The sequence below is a fragment of the Homalodisca vitripennis genome, chromosome 7 (assembly GCF_021130785.1).
Source record: "Homalodisca vitripennis isolate AUS2020 chromosome 7, UT_GWSS_2.1, whole genome shotgun sequence".
NCBI lineage: Eukaryota > Metazoa > Arthropoda > Insecta > Hemiptera > Cicadellidae > Homalodisca > Homalodisca vitripennis.
The window spans coordinates 24013448-24038391 of record NC_060213.1 but is presented as its reverse complement, the minus strand read 5'-3'; the positions used below and the strand labels follow the sequence as shown (position 1 = coordinate 24038391).

Here is a 24944-nt window from a genome sequence, read left to right as displayed (position 1 = left end):
GAATATTGTACTATAAATGACTTTTGAGAATACGATCTCTAAGTTAAATTTAATATAAAGTCAATTATTATCATGTTAACTGTAATATTCTTGGTTTAGACCTTATTGTATTAAATGACACTTGTCACGCATGTACAAAATGTTTACGTCAATAAAACATTTTGATTGATTGATTTAGTTAGGTTTGGGTTAGGGGTAATATGATGGTTTACTGTTGGCTACAATGCCATAGACACACATGCTGAGCTGACGAGCTCCTCCCGTTTGTTTTCAATGGGGTGATCGTGACAGGCGGAGAGAAAAAGTGGGGATGGAGGGGCCCCTCCTGCCAACTAGAGATAGCCCGCGTATTAGAATAGTGGAATAAGCAGTCCGCGCGTTCTCGCTCTGTACTACTCTGAATTTAATAGAGCCTGGTGGTGTAATATGTATATGTATGTATATGTATAAATGTAATATATATATTACATTTTTCAAAGCTGGATGCTGCAGGATGCAGCGCAATTAAATTTATTTCATTGCACCGTGATTTTACAACGTAATTAATGGCAGGCAATTACTCTTGTCTACATACAAATAAACCAATACAACGGAGTATCGAAATACCAAAAAAGACGTAAGGAAGTCTAATGTAACAAAGTAACTTCGTTACATTCAGTGGCGCAGCTATAAAACATTCGAGGGTGGATTAAACATCCAGGAGGATTAAAAAGAGCCCTACTTAGCATAGTAGTTAAAGAATTTATCTTCAGGGTCTCCAAACACAAAATCAACAATTATGTTGAGTTTTTTAATTGCATCTTTCGTATTAAAATGTAAACCAATAAAATTGTTTCGTAACATTATATTTGGTTCATTGCATTTTCCAACTGCCTTAATCAAATAAATATAATTTGTAGGTTACATTACTATAATTTCCATGTACTATAGATCAGATCAGCATTATAATCGCGTACGCCAGACGACACAAAATGACACTTATCAGGCTTGGTCGAAGTTGCATGCACAATTTCAAGTCTATAGCTTATTTCTCATTCTCTATATATCCAACAAACAGACAGAGAAATATATTGCTATTGCTATACATTATAATATGTTGCTTTTGTCCTATTAATTTGAATATATTCCAATATCACAAAAAGATAACTGGATATGGTTATAATTTATATTTATGGCATTTTATGTATACTGAATTAGCTTTAGACTTTGAAAATTATATAATGTGTTTTTTATTCAAATTTGTTTTATTAAAGCTTAGTTTAAATGGGTAGATTTATCGTATTTGAATTTATTTGTTAATTTCATTTGCTTGAGTGTTGTTTTCTTTTGTTTTTCTAAGAAAGTTGGAGCCTCTACACAGGCAGTTCCTTGCCTTTTGAGGTCCTATTTTGTTTTCTTGAATTTTGTTTATTGATGTACCCTAGCTGTATTAAAATAAAAAAAGACATGTTCATATTTCTTTAATAAAAAAAAGTAAACATTGTTTTATTTTTATTCTCATGTCAATTGTGTCTACAACTAAGGAGCAATGTTTGTGTTTGTGCTTAAGGTATAAATGATGTTTATATAATTTTACTATTGTACATATTTTTCAAGAAAATAAATAATTTTTCTATTCTATTCTAGATTATGACATTTTATTCGTTGTGCACCATCTCACATTTTGTAAAGTATCTTTGGAGTTATAAAGAAAGTTCAATATTAATATAATTAATTCGATATAATTTCTATGTTTTTGCAGATATGTTCGGATATAAAACGACTCATTAATTCGGATATAAAACGACTCATTAATTCGGATATAAAAACGACTCATTAATTCGTAAGATAATAGAAATCAGAACCGTTCCGAACTGAGGTCGCTATCAGCCGCATGTACAGGGTTTGTCAGGAATGTTCGGGATTTATCGGTGCTGCTCGGCTCTGCCCCCACTCTTTCTCTCCGCCTGTCACGATCACCCCATTGAACACAAACGGGAGGAGCTCGTTGCTGAGCTGCGTTATATGTTAGGTTATGGCTGTTTATTGTTGTAATAGTTTCACATGGAGAGAGTATAGAGTTTTAGATTTTTGAGTTTACTGTAATACACCATCAATTCAATTACACTAGAAAATCGTTCACTGTCACAGTTGTGATTTTATTATTTGATATTTGTAAGCTAGAAGAAGCAGTTTTGTGCATAAATAAATTAGATCTTTTGACAAAAATTAAGAATGGTAAGTGACTAAAAGCAAGTAAACAAAATTGTTTTATTATAAGATAATATACATATACTTATTACTGGTCTAAGTTTACAAACCAACAGTGAAAGGGTTGCCTATATAATTAAATCTCACTGTTTTAGTATGTTCTATTTCAATGTTTTAGTATCTGTCAATTCACCACCTGGAGCCTGTTATAAAAGTTTGGTATTTATTCAGTTTAGGAGACACCCATTTTTTTGTAAAAAATTTGTTGATAACTTCTATAGCCGAGCATGTAACTCATTGTAGACAGGTTGGCTTTCGGGTAGGGTGGTCATCCCTCAGGTGGTTGTTCATCCCTCAGGATAGGTAACTTAGTTGGCCCTCCAATTTAACAGTCAGTTAGGTGGGTTTTTAATATAAACAGTTAGATATGGTCAATTATGCTATCTAATGTTATATGTAACAAACAAACCAATGTAGCCTAATAGGCCTATTTAATTATTACCATTTAAAGGATAAACATTTCGCATAGAATGGACTGACGGAAATAATGCATGTTCATCACCACTGTATTTGTGGCCATTACTCAAATACGACACAAATGATGGGTAGACTAGTAAGGAGCCTACACTCGTTTTTTCAGTTGTTTTTAATGAATTGTTCGATGTTTTTATCCGAAAGCATAATTCAATATTTTAATTCATATTACTTAGCATATGATTTCGCCCAATTACACATAGCAGTTGAAATGTAAACAATGAACAGCAGAAAGTAACTAACATTTTGAGACTGAAAATGGCGATGAATATGAGGAAAAGGTAATTATCATATTAACCGCCGGGGCGGAAAAATACGAGTTTTGCGTTCTTAACTTATTGGATTCGTCCTATATAAAAAAAAGTATAAGGTTTGATGGGGTGGAAATGAGAAATAACGAAGTTCTAGAAAATAAAAAATTAAATAACTTTCCAGTAATATCTCCATGTTCTACATCCACGTCTAGCGTCACGTGACCTTTTGTGGCCAATGATTGAACCTCGTGATGACGTCATCGGTTGCGCCGCCATCTTTGCAAACGTAAATGAGAAATTACAGAAATGAGCAGAATTTTGATCAAAATTAATAATGTTTTTCTTAATTTCGAGAAAAAAATTAATTACGAGTGCCTCCGGCCATCAGCGCGGGGCAGCACCTTCGGTGCTGCCCCGCGCTGATGTCAATAAAAGAAAAACATCCCTCGAGATAGTACCTATCAGTAAAATATAAAATTCTAGAGGGGCTGATCAAAAATATAAATTGAAATGTAATGCAAAGGCAATTATGTAAAGTTTAAAAAGTAAATAAATCATGAAAAACTCAAATATATAGATGGATATTAACAGAGAACAACTTACCATTAGTGTGTTGGCGGATATAGCTAAACGGCAGCAACAAAAAAGTGGTCTATCACAACGAAACGACACAGTCTCCCGGTTTAAAAACACCACTCGACCGCACGACGAACAAATACACTCATTTTAAAAAATGCCCTGTTCTATTAAAAAAGAGATAATTTCGTTTCGGTTAAAACGTAAGCTCTTTACGTGCCCTACGAAACACTCCGACACACACAATTCACTAGGGTTGGTTGAACTAGTGGATGGTTGATTCATCATTGTAAACTCACTCACTCAATCCGACCTACTGAACACGATATCTTGTGTAGAACTGACCTATGCCCCGGACAACTCAGATAACAGGTATGCTATCAGGCTGCTATCAGTCCCGGCCGCAGATAATATTCAAGTAAACAGATTATCCAGACACAGCACACAAACTGAACATTAAAACATTAGAAACTTTACCACTTATCAATATACCCCCTAAAATCATGTTATTTGTCATTTGCACCCCCTAGTACTATATATATTTTTTGTTCAGGAGGGTGAGCAGAATACGTTGGTAACGTCAAATTCGTGATTTGCCGCCCCGGCGTTTAATCTTACTGGTACCGAGGAAAATATGTGAGATATTTCTCACGAGATTAGTTGAAGTGGCTTCAACATATACGTTTAGCTCCTGGTAACCCATGTGGTGCTTATTATATTGCAGCCGGTAAAATTCAAGTTATTAGGTCTATTAATTTTTCACCTCTTTTTAAAACATCAAAATATGTGGTATTAATGGCAGTTTAAATAGTGAGCTATCAGTGAGGGCTGTGACAAAACCATGTAATCACTGTGGACTAGCTGGTCAGATACTCGTGACCTTGACAAGCACAATGACATTACACTGACAGACCCAAGTTTATTGGATTCTTTTAAAAAAGGTTTCACTTCAACACTTAAAAACTATACCAGTATACATGAATTTATCTGTTACAGTGCTTACCATTATTCATAAATGTCAAGGAACTTTTTTGTTTTGTTTAATGTGATGATTAAATAAAATCTTATTGTGCACTTTTATTTGAATGATTAAGAAAATGTACAGCATAACCTCAAAAACAACTCAAGTTGTTCACTGCAATATAGGCTAATAGATGGCCAGCAACACAATCAGATGATGATTACCGAATGATATGGAATCATCGATATTCATGACCATCCAAAAGATTGAAAGCAAAATGTTGGACCAAATATAACAGCCTAACAGATATTTCAATGAACTGGTTTGGCTAGTTTTCAATCTTAGGAATTAATGTAGGCCTCTAAATATTAATATAATTTACAAATTAAAACATAATATATAATTACAACAAAACAGTAATATTTACTTATCATATATATTTTCAAGGATAAACATGACTGCTTGTGAAACAAAGAAGACAATATGTACACCACCGTTCTTGCCACCATTAGTCAATAACAAAACACATGATTTTAATTTTGAATTTATTTCCAATCACGTTGTACTTTGAATAAATTTGATCGTTGATATCGTGAGATGAATTACGTTTCAGGCTTTAAAAATGTTAATATTGAAAAGCTATACTTTAATATGTAAAAGAAATGGGTTTTGTTTCAGATTACATAAAGTCTGCTTGAGCAGCATAGTACTTACAATTAATTAGCCAATCTGAAATAGTATTTCTGCAGATACTGATGCTGTAAAAACTATATTCATTAAATGTCATAGTTTGTTTGATTTAAACTAAAATAGTACATGATTTTCGGTATAATCATAATACCAAATTTAGAATGTTAAAAAGGTTTTCTTAGGTGCGTTTTTTATGACGTGTTCTTACTTTTCTTGTAGCAAAACACTATTTGATTTCCACCTTTAATTTTAGTTTCATCTCAAGATTACCTAGGATTTAAGGAGCTAGCTTCTTTTCTTACAGCCATTTAAAACATTGCTCAGAGACATTTGAGCCAATATTTGCATATTCATCGGCAAAAACAAAATGACAGCTGGTAATGACGTCATTAGTCTAATTAAAGAAAACTGGCAATGATTATTTATGAATATCTATAGGTAAAATGTTGTATTCAATAGTATTGATATTTAAAATCAATAACATCTGATTGTGTTGGTGGCCGCTTATTATACTGTAGCTAAGTTGTTCGATGAGGTAATACAAGTTAACGTATTTAGTATAAAATCACTTTATTGTTCTGTACTCATCTAGAACAAACAAATAAGTCATGGAGTGGTATTCATATATTTTAATTAATTGAATTCATGTATTCCAGCCGAAGAACAAGAAGAAGTGGATTGATAAGAAAAATGCTGTCACTTTTCATCTGGTTCACCGCAGTCAACAGGATCCTCTTGCCGCAGACGAGACTGCCCCGCAGAAAGTTTTGCTGCCAGCCAATCCTTCCCAAGTGAGTCTCCCACTATGATAATAATATTACTGTTTCACCAGCTGAATATACTGTACGTAGTTTTCTACTTTCAGATATAGAAAATATACTACTTAAGTTTTACTATACTGGTATAATATTTTTACACAACTTAGAGGAAAGTGAACTTCTGACTTGTTTATAATTGTTCAATAGAATCAGTGAGTAAAGTAAAAACTGGCATCACATGCCAGGGAAATAGGCTAATGGATGTCCATGATTTATACATCTTTATTCACAAAAATCAATATCTTTTTATGAGGGGTTACTTGCTCAGTATGTCTGGTGTTTGTGGAGGTAGAAGATCTCTCTCTCTCTTTCTGTCTGCTTTGACTGGTAAAGGTCTACTCTGAAATCAATGATATTGAGCACCTTCTTATTGAGCTTAAGCCCTGCAAATACACCTCATGGCTCCTAGTAGCTTGTTACATCCCTCCTCAGCAGCCTCCCTCCAGATACAATAGTTTGTTACAGTCAATAGAGGCACTAATGTCAACGGGGCGAAGATTCGATGAGGTGGTTGTCGTGGGTGATTTCAACCTTCCCGGGATTGATTGGAATGGTTTGTCAACTGGTACGCATTCCCCAGCGTCAAGAGTGGTACGGTCACTGATGGACTTGTTTCAGCTTTACCAAATCAATCAAATCTATAACAGCAGAGACGTCATGTTGGACCTGATTCTGAGTTCTAATAAAGATATTAATGTATCACTGGAGAGCGATAATCTGCTGCCGGTTGAGGAGAGACACCACCCACCCTTATCCTTTGAGATCCACTACCGACATATCAACCAATCTCATTTATTCAAAAGACAGATATATGATCTGAAAAGGTGTAACCTTATGAATGTTCATCGCTCGTTGTTAACTACTGACTTTCATGCAATACTGTCCAACTCAGACCTTAACAGGGCAACAAATTCCTTTATCTCTACAGTTTCCAATATAGTAAAGGCTAACTCGCCAGTAAGAAGAATTGGCTACTCTCCGTTTCCTAAATGGTTTTCACCTTATTTAAAAAACTTAATAATAACAAAAAAATGTTTACATAAAAAATACAAGCACTTTCCGTCAGCATCTAATTATTCCAGATTCGCTAATATAAGAGCAAGGTGTAGGGTCTTGGCTGCCTGGGATTATCGCCAGCATATACAAAGGGTGGAAGCTGGAATCCCCAACAATTTCCGTTTATTTTGGAGTCATGTCAATTCCACAAGAAAATCTTCCTCTGTGCCCTCTCAGATTGTTCACAATGGAGTCGTTGCTGAGGAGCCTCTTGCGATGTGTGAAGCATTCAAGGACTTCTTCTCCTCGGTTTTCACGAAGCCTACGGAGGTCTTTGTTCCAAGCGGATATTACCATCTCGGTGACGGAGTTGCTTATGAGTTCACCCCTGAAGAAGTATTGGAGAAGCTTAGAAACCTTGATGACAAAAAGGGCTGGGGCCCTGATGGGATTCCACCAGGGGTACTCAAGTACAGCAGAAGCATCTTGGCCATTCCAGTTTGCCACATATTTAATACTTCACTTGCGATGGGAATTTTTCCTGAGGCGTTCAAAGCAGCCTACGTGGTCCCCATTCATAAATCAGGACCTACTGACATCACCTCAAATTACAGGCCCATTTCCATTCTCTCAGCGATATCCAAAGTTTTTGAGGATCTATTTCTTGATCGAATAAGATTTAGGATTGCTCAGTTAACCTGTCCTCAGCAACACGGTTTCTCACCAGGAAGGTCGACTCTATCAAACTTAATGGTACTCCAGACTCAGGTGCAGAATGCTTTTGATAATGGCAAACAGCTGGATACAATATATTTAGACTTTTCCAAGGCCTTTGACACTGTTGACCATGCCTTATTACTCAAGAAAATCTCTGCGCTTGGTTTCGATGACATTTCAGTTCGTTGGCTGTCGAGTTACCTTTCTGAGCGCAGGCTTGCAGTGAAGTTTGCTGGCTCAATATCCTCTGAGTTTATCTCACTTTCCGGTGTTCCCCAGGGCTCTATCATTGGACCTTATCTCTTCGCACTCTTTATAAACGATCTTCCTCTGAATATCAACAGTGACTGCCTATTGTTTGCGGACGATGTCAAGTTATACTCACAGATTACTCATGTTGCGGATTGTGAATCACTTCAAGATAGTCTTCATGGCGTATATGAATGGTGCTTAATAAACAAAATGTCACTAAACGCCAAGAAATGTCAAGCCATATCATTTCACCGTTGCACTTCGCCTATAATATACAATTACTTGTTGCAAGGAGAAACCATCGCTAGAGTAAATTAAGTGAGAGATTTGGGAATTACTCTGACACAGAATTTTAGCCCTGAGGCTCACGTTCATAATATTTGCTCGAAGGCAAACAGAATGCTTGGTTTTATCTCCCGTTTTTCTAAACATATAACAAATATGGTAGCCCTGAGGACAATATACTGTGCCCTGGTACGCCAGATTCTGGAATATGGATCGACTGTTTGGAATCCACACCAAAAGTACCTTTGTGATGATCTTGAACGAGTTCAGCGTCGTTTCATCCGTTTGGTGGGTGTCAGAAATGGATACCAATACCAACAAGTACCAATTGATGATATGTACGCCAGACTTAAACTGGAACATCTTGATACTCGCAGGACTGTAGCCGACTTAGTGGTTCTCCATAAGTTGGTGAACGGTGAGATGGTTTTCCCGGACGTCCTTCAACTCCTCAATTTCAAGACACCATCCAGCACTCGTTCCAATGACCTCTTCATCAGGCAACACTATGGCACAAACTATGCAGCAAACAGCACGGTGGCTCGCCTGCAGAGGGCCGGCAACAACCTGCCTATAACTGTCGACCTGTTCCATGATGGCGTGAGATCATTGAAGTGGAAAGTGAAAGGTGCAGTGCTGCCAACGTAAATGCCTCCACTTAATGTCTATGTTTGTTCATTTTCTCGGTTTATTGTATGTCATAGTTTGTCTATTTACCATTGTTATTTTTACTGTCTGCTCTTTTGAAACACTGTTACGAATAGCCCTGTTATATTATTTTATAGTTTATTATGTTTTTTGTGTTGTTACTGTTATTAAGTTATTTCTGTTATTATGTTATTTCTATTGTTATAGTTTATTTATTGTTGCGTTCTTTCATTATGGTATTGTTTAGTTTTTAAAACATTTAAATACGTTTTTATTCTAGCATATATCATGCCTTGCATTGGAGTATTATGTAATATTTCCTTTCAGTCATTCACATGTTTTTGTTGAGGTAATTTTTTGGTTTAGGTTAAGTTGTAATTATTGATCTTGAACTATGGATCTTGAATGTAAAAATGGAGTATGTCCGTTGGAAATAAATAAATAAATAAATAAAAATAAAAAAGCAGGACCACTCTTCACAGGCCATACCTTCATGGATCCTGGTTTTTAGGGTCTTGGCTGAAGGAACTCCCTTTTAACCTCTTTCCCGTCCTGAATATCCTGTCATTCGAGAATCGGTGCAAAATGTCTGTTATTATATTTAAGTATTAAAAGTAATATATTAAATATTATTACCCAGGGGAGTTTACTTCTGGCTGTTTATACCTTCCAGTTGAACCTACAAAGGGTACAAAAACCGATGTGTCACCTATAACTGAGCAACATATGGATGTGTAGAACTGGCACATCATGAACCGCAAATGTCCAGATTCTGGGGTACAAGGGTATTTTGATAGGTCTAGTCCATTGTTGAAGTTTGTGGGGTTCCCTAAGAGTCAAAGGTTCTTGCTAGCCTAGGCATAAGGGCATGCCACCCTTGGAATGGAGAGGCTGGTTCAGAGCTGGCTTCCCCTTCTTCCAAGGGGACATGACTGAGATTAATGCCCTAAATTCTTCCTCATGGATCTCTACAGGAGTCAGCCCTACCCCCAACCTTACCCATTCAGAATATCCTGTCACTCCAGAAGCAGCACAAATGCCCTTTTATGACTAGGTGCAATTCCTAAGCTTCTTGGCCTAAGAGAACATAAAGAATCTGTTATGAGAATTTACTTCACTGAACACAAAGTTTGTGGAAGGAAAATGTTGTAAATAGAAGGGGGAGGTAAGAAGTACACAGGTACCAATAATGCTGCTGAGCTGAGGTACCAATAATTCATCTAAACTCACAAATAAATGGTTGAATATCAACTCAGTCTACTGTTGTGTAGGTGAATTTCAGCTAGTAAAGATCCTAAAGGCTCCCTTGATAAAATGCTAGTCATAATTTCTTTTAGCATCCAACTATTATGTAATTCCAAACTGGATGTACAAGAACACCGTGCAAAATCATGTACTGTACAAAATGATCGTGTTAGAGAAGATGGTTATGTTGATTTCAAAACATATAATTTTAGAAACAGAACCAGCCTTAGTGATTGCTCATACATGTTCTCCTTCAATGAATAATAAACAACTTGGTACATGCTTTTTCTTTGATAGGGAATATACTACTGCATTCAACTAGATTTTATGAGCTATGAAACAGACTAACACTTTGCATCAAATTTATTACTATGAATATGTTCGTATTTGGGATTTAGAGCAAAGTACAAAGTCTTAATATTGTCTGTACAAGCTACAAAGTGCAGTGGAACCTTTTTTCTTAATTAAATACATTTTGCACCTGGAAGGTGGAAAATTATTAATGACTAATAAGAAAACTCTATAAGGGACATTTATTTTTGCCTATTTACTTGAACACAGTACTAATAACTTAAGAAAGATTTTAATGATTAGGGTGATCTATTGATGATATAGGTGATATCTACCTATGCACTATTCAAGGTGATAACTGTAGGCTTCAGATTGTGTCTTTGCTTATTAAAAGAGATGTTGTTCCAGACAAAATGTAAGAAAAACAAAGAAGAGGAAACAAAATATGGCATTTACTTTGACGATGACTACGACTACCTGCAACACTTACGAGAAGCCAATTCTACCGTCGCCCACTGGGAGGAGACTCCTGCTAAACCTGTCAAGGTAATTACTTTCACTAATTCCTTCAAGTAGATGAAACAGTACTGCAAACAACGCGGATTGAATATATTAACATTCTGAAATATTGAAAGTTGCTTGTCTCATAATTTATTTTTGATTGTAGGAGAGAAATATTAAGCTGCCATCCTCTGTTTTTGCATCAGAAATTGAAGAAGATGTCGGTCTTCTCAATCGGGCTGCTCCAAAATCAGGTAAACTGATAAAAATCTTTCTAAAACAACTTTAAATCTGAGTACCAAGTGATTAAGAATTTTCCAAAGTCCAAAAAAGGAGAATATTCTGAATCATTTAATGTTGAATCTTTTTATCGAAATGTACATGTCAAAGATAGCATCAAATACATTGATAGTGCCCAGTGAGTGATTTACTTGAGTACTGTAGGTCTCTGCCTGGATCTGGACCCTGACGTTGTCGCTGCCATGGACGAGGACTTTGACTTTGATGACCCAGATAATATGTTGGACGATGATTTCGTGCTGAAGGCTAATGCTTCTGGAGATGAAATGTAAGTGAACTTTGCCATTGTTTGTAATTCTGCCTGAGATCTACCTGCCTGTCACAAAATGGTGGTTGGATAGTAAGATTAATTTATTTAATAGATAAATGATTTTATCTTTTGTTTTCCATCTGATTTTAAAATCAAATTGTAATGTTGGAATACAATAAGTTTTAACCTTTTTATGGTAACAAATATTATACAGATTTTGTGGAAATATTTTATACATATATTTATTTTTGGTTTTATTAAGTCATAGATCATGTAGTAACATGCTTAAATTGTTTATTACAAATAAACACTGGACAGTAAAAAGTGTAAAATATTTGGAAAATCTGATTAGCAAGTATAACATAGAGCGTTATACGTAATGTAGTTCAACACAAAACGTACAATGTAGAAGTTGGGTTAATATGTAACTACAACTAATGCATAGATAAATTGGACATGGATGGTTATGTTTTTGAGTTACTGAATAGTGAGAATATTATATGTTTAATGCTGAGATATTAGAAAGTTTATTTTGAAAAATGCTGTGATTTCTATTCACAATAAACACTTGAACCATTTGGAGATTGTCCCATGACTTAAAATTGTAATATAATTTTAATGATATTTGCAAAGATATATTGGATAAGTATTACTTCCTTTTGTTATTCATAGCGGTAAAATTTGAATGTGAAAAACCTTTCTTTATTTTAATTTAGATAACTACAAATGTAACATTGCATCCAGGAGAATTAAATCTCATTACGCTATGGTATGGAAACTCCTGTTTTTTATTAGTGTCTAAATAAATGGTTTTCCACTCTGAAAATTGTTAATATTATAAAAAAAACTTCATTTATACAATCTTCTTGGGTTTATAAATGATACTAACTAGAAGTTCAATATAAACTTTAAGTTAATATCATTCATAAAACCATGATATTTCCTTTGTTATCAGTATGGTTTTTTTTGAAATATTTTATCAAAAACTTGGTATAAAATAAATATAAACCATTAGTTTTGTAGATTTTGATTTATTGGAAGTTTACTGGTAAGGGTTTAATTATTTACTTTCATTTACAAATAGTTAATAAGCCATCCGTGTTGCTCCATGTTTAAAAAAAATAAATAAAAATATCTGTGTATGTAATAAATAAATTTTTCCTTGTGGAAAACAATGTATGTAAAACCTGTGTTGGTAGTACATGTTGTACACAACCGATAATCAACCGTTGCTCACAGATTCTCAGACGAAGATGACGATTATGAGGACATGAGTGGCGAAGATGAGGACACAGTCAGTTCGAGGATGGGAGGTCGCAGTGAGGATGAACTCGATGATGATCTAGCCAGTCTGGACCAAGAGGAGACCAAGTCACGGTTCACAGAGTTCTCCATGTCGAGTTCGGTGGTGCCTCGGAATGATCAGCTCACGCTGTTGGATGACCGGTTTGAAAAGGTGATTTAAAGTTCCAACTTTATCAATCAAAACTGTTATAATATATATAAATATAAAATAAAAATAAATTATTGTTTTTATGTGTAAGTAAAAACCTTAAAAATGTTATTTTACTATACACCATTTAAGCTTTCTGGTTTACACCATGTTGTATTGTTTTAACGTAATATGATGACTGAAAATAACTATACACAGTGAGGCCGAACCATTACAACTATTTTGGTGCAGTGTGAACCGAAAACTGATGTCGCCACCATCCACATGAGTTTAAGAACTACATTTGTTATTGTGTTGGTTTCAGAATTTGTATGATGTCTTTGAAAATATTATGACAATAATTAATCTGTTGTATTGATTTCATAATGTAGGAGTAGTTGACAAATGTATGAGTCCACCAGGTATGAGAATCTTTGTTTGAAGTTCATTATTGACTGTGGATAATTTGAAAACAGAACATGATTGTTTGGACAATTACTGTGAATGTTTTTAAAAACCGACTATGACATGTTAAAAACTAGCGATTGCTCTCTACTTAGATATAAAATTGTTAAAAAATGGTTAATTCTACATGAATAAGCAGAGATGGTGTAACAAAATTAACAGATTAAACAAAAATTAGTTTTGAGACACTTCTAACATTCACATTTATGATAGACAGGATTTTTGTGTGTTTTCCTTCTCAGACCATCAGATGGTTCTTTGTCCACTTAAATCTTTAGAGTGACATTTTCTGAACTATTTATTCAAGTGTTATGATGAATATGAAAAGTTTCAGATTAGGACATTATACTGTGAGAAGATCTACATTCATACTGTGATCTTGTGCTGATACTGACTAGTAGAGCTATTTTCAGATGTTTGCCGAATATGACAAGAATGAGATCGGGCCACTGGACTGTGAAGAGATCGAAGGAGACCTGAATCCTGCCAATAATCTGGTGCTTATACTGACTAGTAGAGCTGTTTTCAGATGTTTGCTGAGTATGACAAGAATGAGATCGGACCACTTGACTGTGAAGAGATCGAAGGAGACTTGAATTCTGCCAATAATCTGGTGCTTATACTGACTAGTAGAGCTGTTTTCAGATGTTTGCTGAGTATGACGAGAATGAGATCAGACCACTTGACTGTGAAGAGATCGAAGGAGACCTGAATCCTGCCAATAATCTGGTGCTTATACTGACTAGTAGAGCTGTTTTCAGATGTTTGCTGAGTATGACGAGAATGAGATCGGACCACTGGACTGTGAAGAGATCGAAGGAGACCTGAATCCTGCCAATAATCTGGTGCTTATACTGACTAGTAGAGCTGTTTTCAGATGTTTGCCGAATATGACAAGAATGAGATCGGGCCACTGGACTGTGAAGAGATCGAAGGAGACCTGAATCCTGCCAATAATCTGGTGCTGATACTGACTAGTAGAGCTATTTTCAGATGTTTGCCGAATATGACAAGAATGAGATCGGGCCACTGGACTGTGAAGAGATCGAAGGAGACCTGAATCCTGCCAATAATCTGGTGCTGATACTGACTAGTAGAGCTGTTTTCAGATGTTTTCTGAGTATGACGAGAATGAGATCAGACCACTTGACTGTGAAGAGATCGAAGGAGACCTGAATCCTGCCAATAATCTGGTGCTTATACTGACTAGTAGAGCTGTTTTCAGATGTTTGCTGAGTATGACGAGAATGAGATCGGACCACTTGACTGTGAAGAGATCGAAGGAGACCTGAATCCTGCCAATAATCTGGTGCTTATACTGACTAGTAGAGCTGTTTTCAGATGTTTGCTGAGTATGACGAGAATGAGATCGGACCACTGGACTGTGAAGAGATCGAAGGAGACCTGAATCCTGCCAATAATCTGGTGCTTATACTGACTAGTAGAGCTGTTTTCAGATGTTTTCTGAGTATGACGAGAATGAGATCAGGCCACTGGACTGCGAAGAGGTCGAAGGAAACCTGAATCCTGCCAATAATCTGGTGCTTATACTGACTAGTAGAGCTGTTTTCAGATGTTTGCTGAGTATGACGAGAATGAGATCGGACCACTGGACTGTGAAGAGATCGAAGGAGACCTGAATCCTGCCGATGATCTGGTGCTGAGACTGGCCGATGAGGTGTATGAAGAGAGATCAAAAGTATGTTGTTTGGTCCATACTGATTTTTTGTGATATTTTTGTTGTAGTAAATACACACTGGGAATTTAAAACTGTAGAAACTCGATTATAATTTATTAAATAGAAATTTATTAATGGCCACCATATTTTTTAGAAAAATATACGGGAAGTGCAAAAATGTTAAAGATCAAAGGAAACTCAAAAGGCACTAAAGCAAAAATTACTTGATATTCCCCTTTTTTCTGTAAACAAGATTTTTTAATAACAACAGTAAAATATATTGATATTAGATCATATATGTACTGAAACCCCATAGTAAGTTGTATTTTTCAATGGTGTTGAAAGTTAACATTGTTCATATTTTATTCATATTTAATAAATGAGACACTATTATGTACATTGTAAAACATGAGTAAAGGGTACTTTGATATGATTTAATACACAAGACAAGTCCATAAGCTAACCTTTTTCAATAAATAATCAATATTTTAAAGTTACAGTTATTTGTATTACTGGAATACTCTAACCTTTTTATAAGTGGAAATTGATCTGAAAGAAGATTATTCTGGGGAATATTGCAGGATCCATAACAATGAAATCAGATGATAAGAACCATGAGAAATGTTACAGCCTGTGACATCAAATTAACATGAAGGTAAGGAATGTTGCTCTGTATGATTTCATCAGCTTGATATGGATAATAAATCAAACGGACATTTCCTTTCCTGATGTTATCTTTCCAATGGCTGTGATTTGTATAGTTTTCCATACCTCCCTGAAACAACACAATTAACAAGTGTGGTCCGTGTCAGGTGCCGGATCCAGAGGCAGGCCATATAGTGTTGTCCGACACTGACAGTGAGTCCGGCCCAGAGGAGGAGAGGTTGGTACCACTGGTGGAGAAGGAGCGGTGGGACTGTGAGTCCATCCTGTCCACCTACTCCAACCTTTACAACCACCCCAAACTAATCACAGAACCTTCAGTGAGTAGATTCTACTTAATCTTCATGGGTTTGATACAGTGGTAGTAGTTACTGCATTATTACAGTTAAACATTTAGATAAAATGTGTTTCAAAAAGAAATTTCTATCATATAATTAAAAGTATGCTTTTCAGATTTAATTTGTTCTTTTGTTAGAACAAGAAATCAATTCTCAAAGTTATTTTTTTATAATAAAATAAAACACCCTTTCTATGTAATGAATTAACGATACTATGTTTTATTATCACCATTTTGTTTGTGGCTAGCAATATAGCCGCTAATAAAATAACAAAATAAATAATTATCTAACATTCAAGTGGGTTTATTTAGAAGATTTGTTAGGTTGTTAGATTAGTTATGATACTCTTTTTAACAAATATGAGTAAAGAAATATTTTTTATGTATGAAGTTTATTTTTGACGATGGAAGACTTGTGAAGGAAACAGGATTTTTCCGAACATTTGCCATTGTTAAGTGAAACAACTGGAAGAAGAGATCAGATTGCAGATCTCAAAACATAGTGTTAGTGATTTTTTGTTTCACCGGATGGAAAATGTCCGGAAAAATCTTGTTTCGTTCAATTTTTATGTAGATGGAAACTGTAAAAAGTAGTTTTTTGCTAAACGATATTTGTAACAAGATTAAGAAACAGATTGCTTGATATATTAAAAACAAATTGTTACTGTTGATGAAAAAAACACATTGTTTTCGGAAGAAAAGGGTTTGAAACTTTTTCTTGTGTGGTTTTACTATAGGTCAAACTTTGAATACCTGTAGGAGACATTTGCGAACCTGATAAAAAACATTTTTGGCCTCTAGATCGTGAGAATTAGTTATGTATAATACAATGAAATAGTCATTTGTGCTAGATGAAAATCAAACGCTCTTGAATTGAAAGCTAACATTTTCCCTAAGTAGGGGAAATCTGATGATCCAACATTATGTGTTGGTTACACAGAAGATAAATCATTCATATGGACATGTTGCGCTGAGGTCAGGGGATCATTTCAATCACATCGACGCTAGGACTGTGCCACGTAACTTTGGTTGTTTAACTAATACAATCAAAGTTGGTATTTAACAATATATTTATCAAATACTGAAATATTGTGAGAATGTTGGTTGTTCTTTCAGAGTCGCAAGATCAGAGTGAATCAACGGACAGGCATGCCAGCAGATGAGAACCGGTTGACTGCCAAGAACCTGGCAGCTCTAGGAGGTGTGGAGACCCATGGCCCCAGATCCGTAGTGTCGGCACTGTCCTCCCTGTCCGTCCGAGACAAGGGGGAGACTGCTGAGCAGAAGAGGGAGAGGAAAGCTGCTCTCAGGCAGTACAGGAGGGTGAGTCTACACATTACACAAGGTCCATACTACTTGATTACATTGTGACGCGACTAGTATTTGTACAGACAACCGCACCAACTGTAGTTCCGTGGATAAGAGCGCACTCTGTCAAGAGACTTACAAAAGAAAACAGTTCGCTAATAAATCATTTGGAAAATGAAAAATAATTTATGAAAACAAGAGCATGAGGATTCTTTATAGTGTGTAGAAAAATCGGAAGGAAACATTAAGAATGAACAAGACCACATTAAAATGTTGCAACATGAACTGACCATATTAAAGGAGGAAATAAAAACAAAAGCAGGAATTATGAATTCTCTGAAATCAGATTGCAACAAAATTTCCAAGGAGCTGTTATATAAAAATAAGGCCATAGTAAAATACGATGGAGGTAAATGTGTACCGCCAACTGTGCCATTAAGAGCTGGGAATAGTTTTGCCTGTCTCTCTAATGACTTGGGAATGTCGTTTTCATGTATTCTCCCAGAAACAAATTAACCCTATAATATTAACAAACAACTACTAACATGTCGAAGTTTGGTTCTTCAAATCATTTTGACTTTGCTGTCGCCCTACCGTGGATTGAGGAACTAATTTGGAAGTACTTTTGAATGGTGTAAATATCACTGAAACAATTGGTAAAAGCTTTTCTCATTTTCGGTGGCAAAACATTTTTGTCTTAAAAGTTAATTTACATGATACATCTGCACATCTCAATGTCAATTTCTTGAGAGCTGGTTCTGCTGGTGGCCATCTTGATTATATCATCAACATGTTGAACTTCTTGCACTTTTACGATGTTGTTTTAGTCATGGAATTATAGAAGAGGCATCATTTTAAATATATGATTAATACTAAGCAAAACACTTTTAAGTTTTTTCAAATATTTTTATACACTTCTGAAAATAATTTAATTATATTGTTTTGACAACCACAAAAAAACTAAAAAGCATTGGGCTGCATGTTAATTGTACATTTAAAATGAGACATTTCCTATAATACTATAAACAAAAATGAAGAGCATAAAAATAAACAAGGTTTAACATTGTTCTTATTGGAAGCAACTACTCCAACTTGTAGCCTATACTATATGATAGTATATTATACAGGGTGGAAAAAAAAGTATGGAAACGCTTTGACTAATTTTGTATGGCTTCACTTATACAAATTAAATTTTGTACATCACCACTTGTATTAAGAACCTAGTTTTTGAGACCAGTGGGGACATTTTATCTTTTCAGGGGGACGGCCCGTGAGGAGTCGGACGAAAATCTTAAATGTAAGCATAGGCCGAGTTTGGTATCAAATTAAAGGTCTAGTAAAGAGAAACTCATTACCGCAAACCGCACTTAAAAAGGTTGACCCTATCCAGAGTACGGGCCGTTTGAATTTCATGACAAAGAAATTTAGTAATTTTGTCTTGTGAAGTAACTAATTTACTTTCAGTAGTATGTTTTATGTCGGTTATGTAAATTTGAAAAAACAATTTCCAACAAAAAATTATTTTTTTATCTCTACATTTGTTGGATAACAGTAAATAGGGGTTTTCCTGTCTTGTCTCCTTATCAACATGAGGTCAAGGTCCAGTCCCTCCAGCCCTTTTATATCAGGCAAACATAAACTGGTTTAGGCAATACAAACAGTACTGTCACAGCAATACTCCACAGTTTTGTATTTTTAATATCAGCTTGGTTTTTAGTCTACGTTATAATTTCGTCCATGTAAGATAAAGTTGAAAGTCTTCACTAGAAGGTACTGCGATAGTTTTTTTTTTACTTAAGTGTTTACATTTTATTCTATTAGTTTTAAAAGCAATGTCACTTAGTGAGTTTGAGAGAATCTCGCTGCTTATGATGCGTGGGTATGGTTATCTAGTTCGTCCCTATGAAGAAACAGCGCATTTGTTTAATGACTTTTTTCTTGATAGACCCCCAATTAGTAAGTCAACAGTGTTTAAGACAGTAAAAAGATTTGAAGAAACTAGAACAGTCAAAGATCACGAAAGAAGTGGCAGGCCTAAATCGGCAACAAATGAACAAAAATCTTTGGATGTACTCCAAACATTTGTTGAAAATCCCAGCACCTCGGCCAGAGTGGCTGCAGAAGATCTTGATATGAGCCATAGCTCAGTGTTGAATGTTTTACACAAAAACAAGTATCACCCTTTTAAAGTAACCCTAACCCAAGAACTTGCAGAGGATGATTTTGATCGAAGGACTGAATTTTGCGAAATAATGATGAGAAAGTGTGACGAAATTCAACATTTTTTAAGTTCGATATTGTTTTCAGATGAAGCTACATTCTTTGTTAATGGACAAGTTAATAGGCATAATTGCCGTTACTGGGCCGACCATAATCCACACTGGATGATAGAAGGCCACACACAAAGGCCTCAGAAAGTGAATATGTGGGCTGGAATAATAAACAATAACATTGTAGGACCGTTTGTGATAGATGGAAATCTAACAGGCGAAATTTATTTCAATATGTTGACAAATAACATTTTGCCAGCAGTGCGTGCTCTTCTTGGGGCAAATTTTAATGCAGTATGGTTTCAGCAAGATGGAGCACCGCCCCATTACTATTTGCGGGTGCGCAATCTGTTAGATGAAGTGTTTCCTAACTGTTGGATTGGTCGCAGGGGTACCGTTGAGTGGCCGGCTAGGTCACCGGATCTTAATCCACTAGATTTCTTTTTGTGGGGCTTCTTAAAAGATAATGTGTATAAAACTAAACCAGCCAACATTGAGGAACTGACAAATCGTTTATTAGAAGAAGCAAGAAAAATTACACCCGAGATGCTTCAAAATGTGACTGCAGTAGGTTTTTACAATAGACTAGCTCATTGCCAACAAGTGTTCGGAGAGCAGTTTTGAGCACCTCATTTAAAAGGTATGGTTATTTTTTGTAATACATAGATAATTTTTAATTTAATTCTTTTGGATAATTGTGTTCCATAAGGTGTCATTTTTAGTCAGAACAGTTTACTTGAGACTGTGAAATTGCGGAGAAATAATAATTAATCAAACGTTACTTATGAAATTCAAACGGCCCGTACTCTGGATAGGGTCAACCTTTTTAAGTGCGGTTTGCGGTAATGAGTTTCTCTTTACTAGACCTTTAATTTGATACCAAACTCGGCCTATGCTTACATTTAAGATTTTCGTCCGACTCCTCACGGGCCGTCCCCCTGAAAAGATAAAATGTCCCCACTGGTCTCAAAAACTAGGTTCTTAATACAAGTGGTGATGTACAAAATTTAATTTGTATAAGTGGAGCCATACAAAATTAGCAAAAGCGTTTCCATACTTTTTTTTTCCACCCTGTATATTGTGGTTACCACCACAAAAGCATTGCAGGACTGCAGTACAAGTGCTGTTATCTACCAAATATCTTGTACATATTATTTTCCATGAAATTGTCACAACTGATGTCATAGCATTTTGTAACACAAACTGTTTCAGGATCGTCGAGTAGAGAGGAAACTGAACACTTCTGCATTCAAGGAGGAAAAGAAACGCCAGGAGAAGAACTTGCTGAACACAAGAGTCAACAATGTAGCTGTGCACTTCTAGTCCGTTAACCGTAGAAGTTCATTGAAAATTTTATATAATGAAATAAAAAAAAATTAAATTGTACATATTATTGTATGTAAAGAATGTGTTACTTATCATAGTTAGTACATCTTCTCATATGTTTTATTTAGAAATATTTTGTGAAGCCTCAAAATTACTTTTTTAACTTTCACTGCACTTTTGTATAGCAGCAAAGAAAAATATTTTTTCATAATCTCGTTTAGAAGTGTAGCCATTTCAGACCAATATTCCTAATGTATCATGATTAACGTTATATTCTTCTTTACGTTCTTCTTTGTAATACTATAATATTGTTATGTAATTTATAGTTATTAATTTCTTTAAGAAATATTGTTTGTCAGCTACCTAAGTTAAAGCATTATTTTTGTTGAATTAAAGTTTAATTTTTTCTGTGTGGTGCGCTATATATTTTGTAAATATAATATTTTATTAATGAATGCCTTATCATTTTTACCCTAAGTCATACATCACAAGTATAATTTTTAAAAGTTTTGGACTCAGTGCTTGGAACTTTATTACCTCCAAAAAGCAAACAACAAGACTCTGATAAAACCCTAATTTAGTTGGGTACATCATGATTTGCTTTTTCTGAAATATTAGCCTCTGTAATACTTTGTTTTTTTATTTTCCTTGTAAAGAAGACTTGCCAGATTTCACAGAAATTCAAATGTTTTAAGGGGAAAATGGTACATACTGATATTAAACAGTACATACAATTTTCCTTTGTATAAAAGGATGAGTTTATAAATATATAAATTGATTTATTTCGATTAAATTACATGTATTAGGCCCTGTTAAGTATAGCACTACTTATCAGCAGGGTCCCACTATAACTATGAGATTTATACAAACAAGAGTTCTAATCATAGTTTCATAAATATCTTACAAATGGTGGCACTAGTGGGGTTATTTGTTAACTCTTATGAAAATAAACTGTTATCATTAGTAGTTTAAAAAAGAAACAATACAAAACATCTTACACATTCGGACGATTCCGTACATAAATCATGTAATACAATAATGATTTAATAAACATTTATAATTTATGTGTTACAACAAACTGATGCACATAAGTAAGTTAATCCAATCCCATTACTGAATTTGACTTAATTTATATAAAAATCTATTCTAATCTATTGACTGCTATGAAAATGGTAATGCTATCCAATATTGATCCCAATGAGTAACTCAGCAGTACCTTGTTTCACAGTAGTATAAAAATAGAACACAAAACAAAATATAAAAAGTAGCAAACAAATCCAAAGAGAAAACACGTTCATTAATTTTTTGAAAGAGGATAATAGCCTTGATAATTTAGTAATAGAATATGCCCATACTGGAGGTTTCCAGGTTCGCATATGTTGTGTAGTGTTCTCCTTCAGTCGCAACAATAATATAATCTATAATATGAAAAGTCTGTTATATTTTATCTCCTGTACATTTTTCCTGTTATTTAGTAATTCTATTTTCACGAGTCTGTCTTCAATCTACCTATACATTTTTTGTGACGGAATCAATGTATTTTGTGTTAGAACTGTGTAAATTAAATTCTGTGTGTTGTTACTTCTTAATATAGGATAAGTCTTGTTTCTTTCTATATAAAATATTAATCAATGTGAAATCCAATTTAAGTAGTGTGTGTCTTTGTGGTGATGGTGTGAATACATAACCTAATATGTGTATAAAACATTGGCCTTAACATTATTGCAGGATATTTTATTGAAATTGAATAAAGGTAAGTAGGCTAGGTTAAAGCTTACAGTTTTTACATCATTGTGTAAGTAATCATCAGATTTGTTTACACTGTTTATCGATTAGTGTTTTATTGTATACTATATAAAGGATATATCCAGCGGGGGTACTTCAAGTTAGTACGATAAACTTATTTTAATCTGTAAAACAACACTATACAGCAATAAAATGCAGTAACAAGACTAGACCATAAGACTTCCGAATTTGTAAATTGTTGTAAATCACGAAGTCAGTTATTATTCTGAAAATACTGTATGATACTGACATACTGGTCGTGAATGCTGATAAGGATTCGTGGTAATTCCATTTTACACATCTAACAAATAGATGATATTTCAAGAGTTTTTGATGATTACAACGGGTGAGCAGTGGCTGCATCCTGTGCCGGGAGTACAGAATGTAATGTAGACTTCCTGAGATACCGGCAAGTCTAAAGACGCTGAAATCGATCTATCGAAACAAGGAAAAGTCGATTGCAACAATCGAACCAATGGAAAATATCGGAAGAAAAAGAACAACCCTAAAAATGACGAAAGGAAGGAAATGTCAAGGAAACAAGCCTGTGCTTTGGAAGAAAACAACGATAATGTTTTGAAGACAGACAGTGAGATACCCGAAATAGTGGAAAATAACTCGGTTGTATATCTAGAAAATATAGCTGAGGAAACTGCACCAGATGCATCGGTGCTGGGTGCCAGCACGGACGCCGCGCCGGTTGTGATAAAGGTGGAGAATGGGCGGTAGCCAAGAATCCGAAAAATGAAAGGAAAAGATATAGTACTGCTCTTAAGAGCAATCACACAAACAGCGGAAGCAATGGTGGACGAGATCATGGATGCGCTGCATCAAACATTTCCAGTCATATATGGCACTATGACAGCGAACAACATAACCTCAATCTTGTATCCAAGCCGAATTCTACTAGTAGGGAAAGGTAATATTATATTGTGGTCAGTGGTGAAGCAAATTCCTTATTGACTGGCGATAGACGTGGTTGGTTTCATCTTGGGAAGGTGATGGAAGGGACAACTGTTGCTTCGGTGAATAAATTCGTAAGCAGTAAGTTCCCCGATACCGAGTTCGTAGTTGATAAACTGGACACAAATGGTGTAAACGAAAGCTTCGGACTCGGATGTGATTTTTTCAAGGAAACGTCAAATTATTGAGAGTTCTGTGTGGCCAAAGAAACGTAGTATTGAAACATTTTTTTCGAGAGAGTGGACAGCCAACCGACAAGGTAATGTTTCTCATGTTGGTACAATAGACCTAACCTCAAAGTCAAATGTTAATGTTCCTGCAGTAATTAAAAACAACGAAAATAATGCTGGTCTTGGCTATAATTTTACAATAACCTATGTTAATATTCAATGTTAAGAAATAAATCCAATCTTGTTTCTTTATTTTGCAATGACGTTGAACCAAATGTGCTATGTATGTTACAGCTATGGTGGTATTAGATCAATTATGGCCAAGCGTCATTGTTTCCCAGAGGTGTGTACTCTTTGGATATGTTATTTGTTTTTGTGTGTTTTAAAATGTTTAAACAACAACGAGTTTATAGCCTTCAGTTGTGATGTGCTGGAAGTATAAATAAAAAATACTGCTATAATAATTAAGGATTTAGTGGTAACTATCCAGGTGTCGCGATACCCACTCTACAGTATATGCGGAAGTTAAATAAGAAATTTGAAACACAGGAAGCGGTTTAAATGCCCCGCAGTGTGGTCGTCCACGATCAATTTGCAACGAGGAAAACCTGCAGACAGTTGCTCAAGATGGTGCGCTAGCACATTTCGGTATCCAAGTTCGAGATTTTTTAAATAACACGTTTAATGAATGGATTGGTCACCATGGTACAATCGATTGTATATATAAACTTTTGAGAATCTTGTGCTGCAAAAAATACGTCTGTGTCATAATTACTAATTGTGAAGGAAACAAGATTTTTCTAGATATTTGCCATCGTTCAGTGATACAAAAAAAATCAGTAACTAGTTTCGAAATCTGTAATCTGAATCTCTTCTTCTGGTAAATAACTAACCTAACACACAATAAAAATTTAAATCAAAATAAACATATCATACCAGAATGCTGTAACACGAATAAGTGAGGAATCACTACTACCATGTTGTGTGTCAACTTTACTAACATTAAACCACGCACTCAATAAAAACTAAACATAACACT

At 35.0% G+C, this 24944-nt stretch overlaps 1 protein-coding gene across 1 annotated transcript; it reads left to right on the top strand.

Annotated features, from left to right (window-relative positions):
- Positions 1-1995: 1995 nt before the first annotated feature.
- Positions 1996-21438, top strand: LOC124367014 (protein LTV1 homolog). Its single transcript, XM_046823695.1, has 10 exons — positions 1996-2217; positions 5862-5996; positions 10866-11003; positions 11125-11212; positions 11403-11526; positions 12748-12964; positions 14979-15104; positions 15896-16066; positions 17200-17406; positions 20874-21438. The coding sequence occupies exons 1-10, from the start codon at positions 2215-2217 to the stop codon at positions 20982-20984; spliced, it is 1320 nt and encodes a 439-aa protein (XP_046679651.1). The 5' UTR covers positions 1996-2214; the 3' UTR covers positions 20985-21438.
- The last annotated feature ends 3506 nt before the right edge of the window (positions 21439-24944 follow it).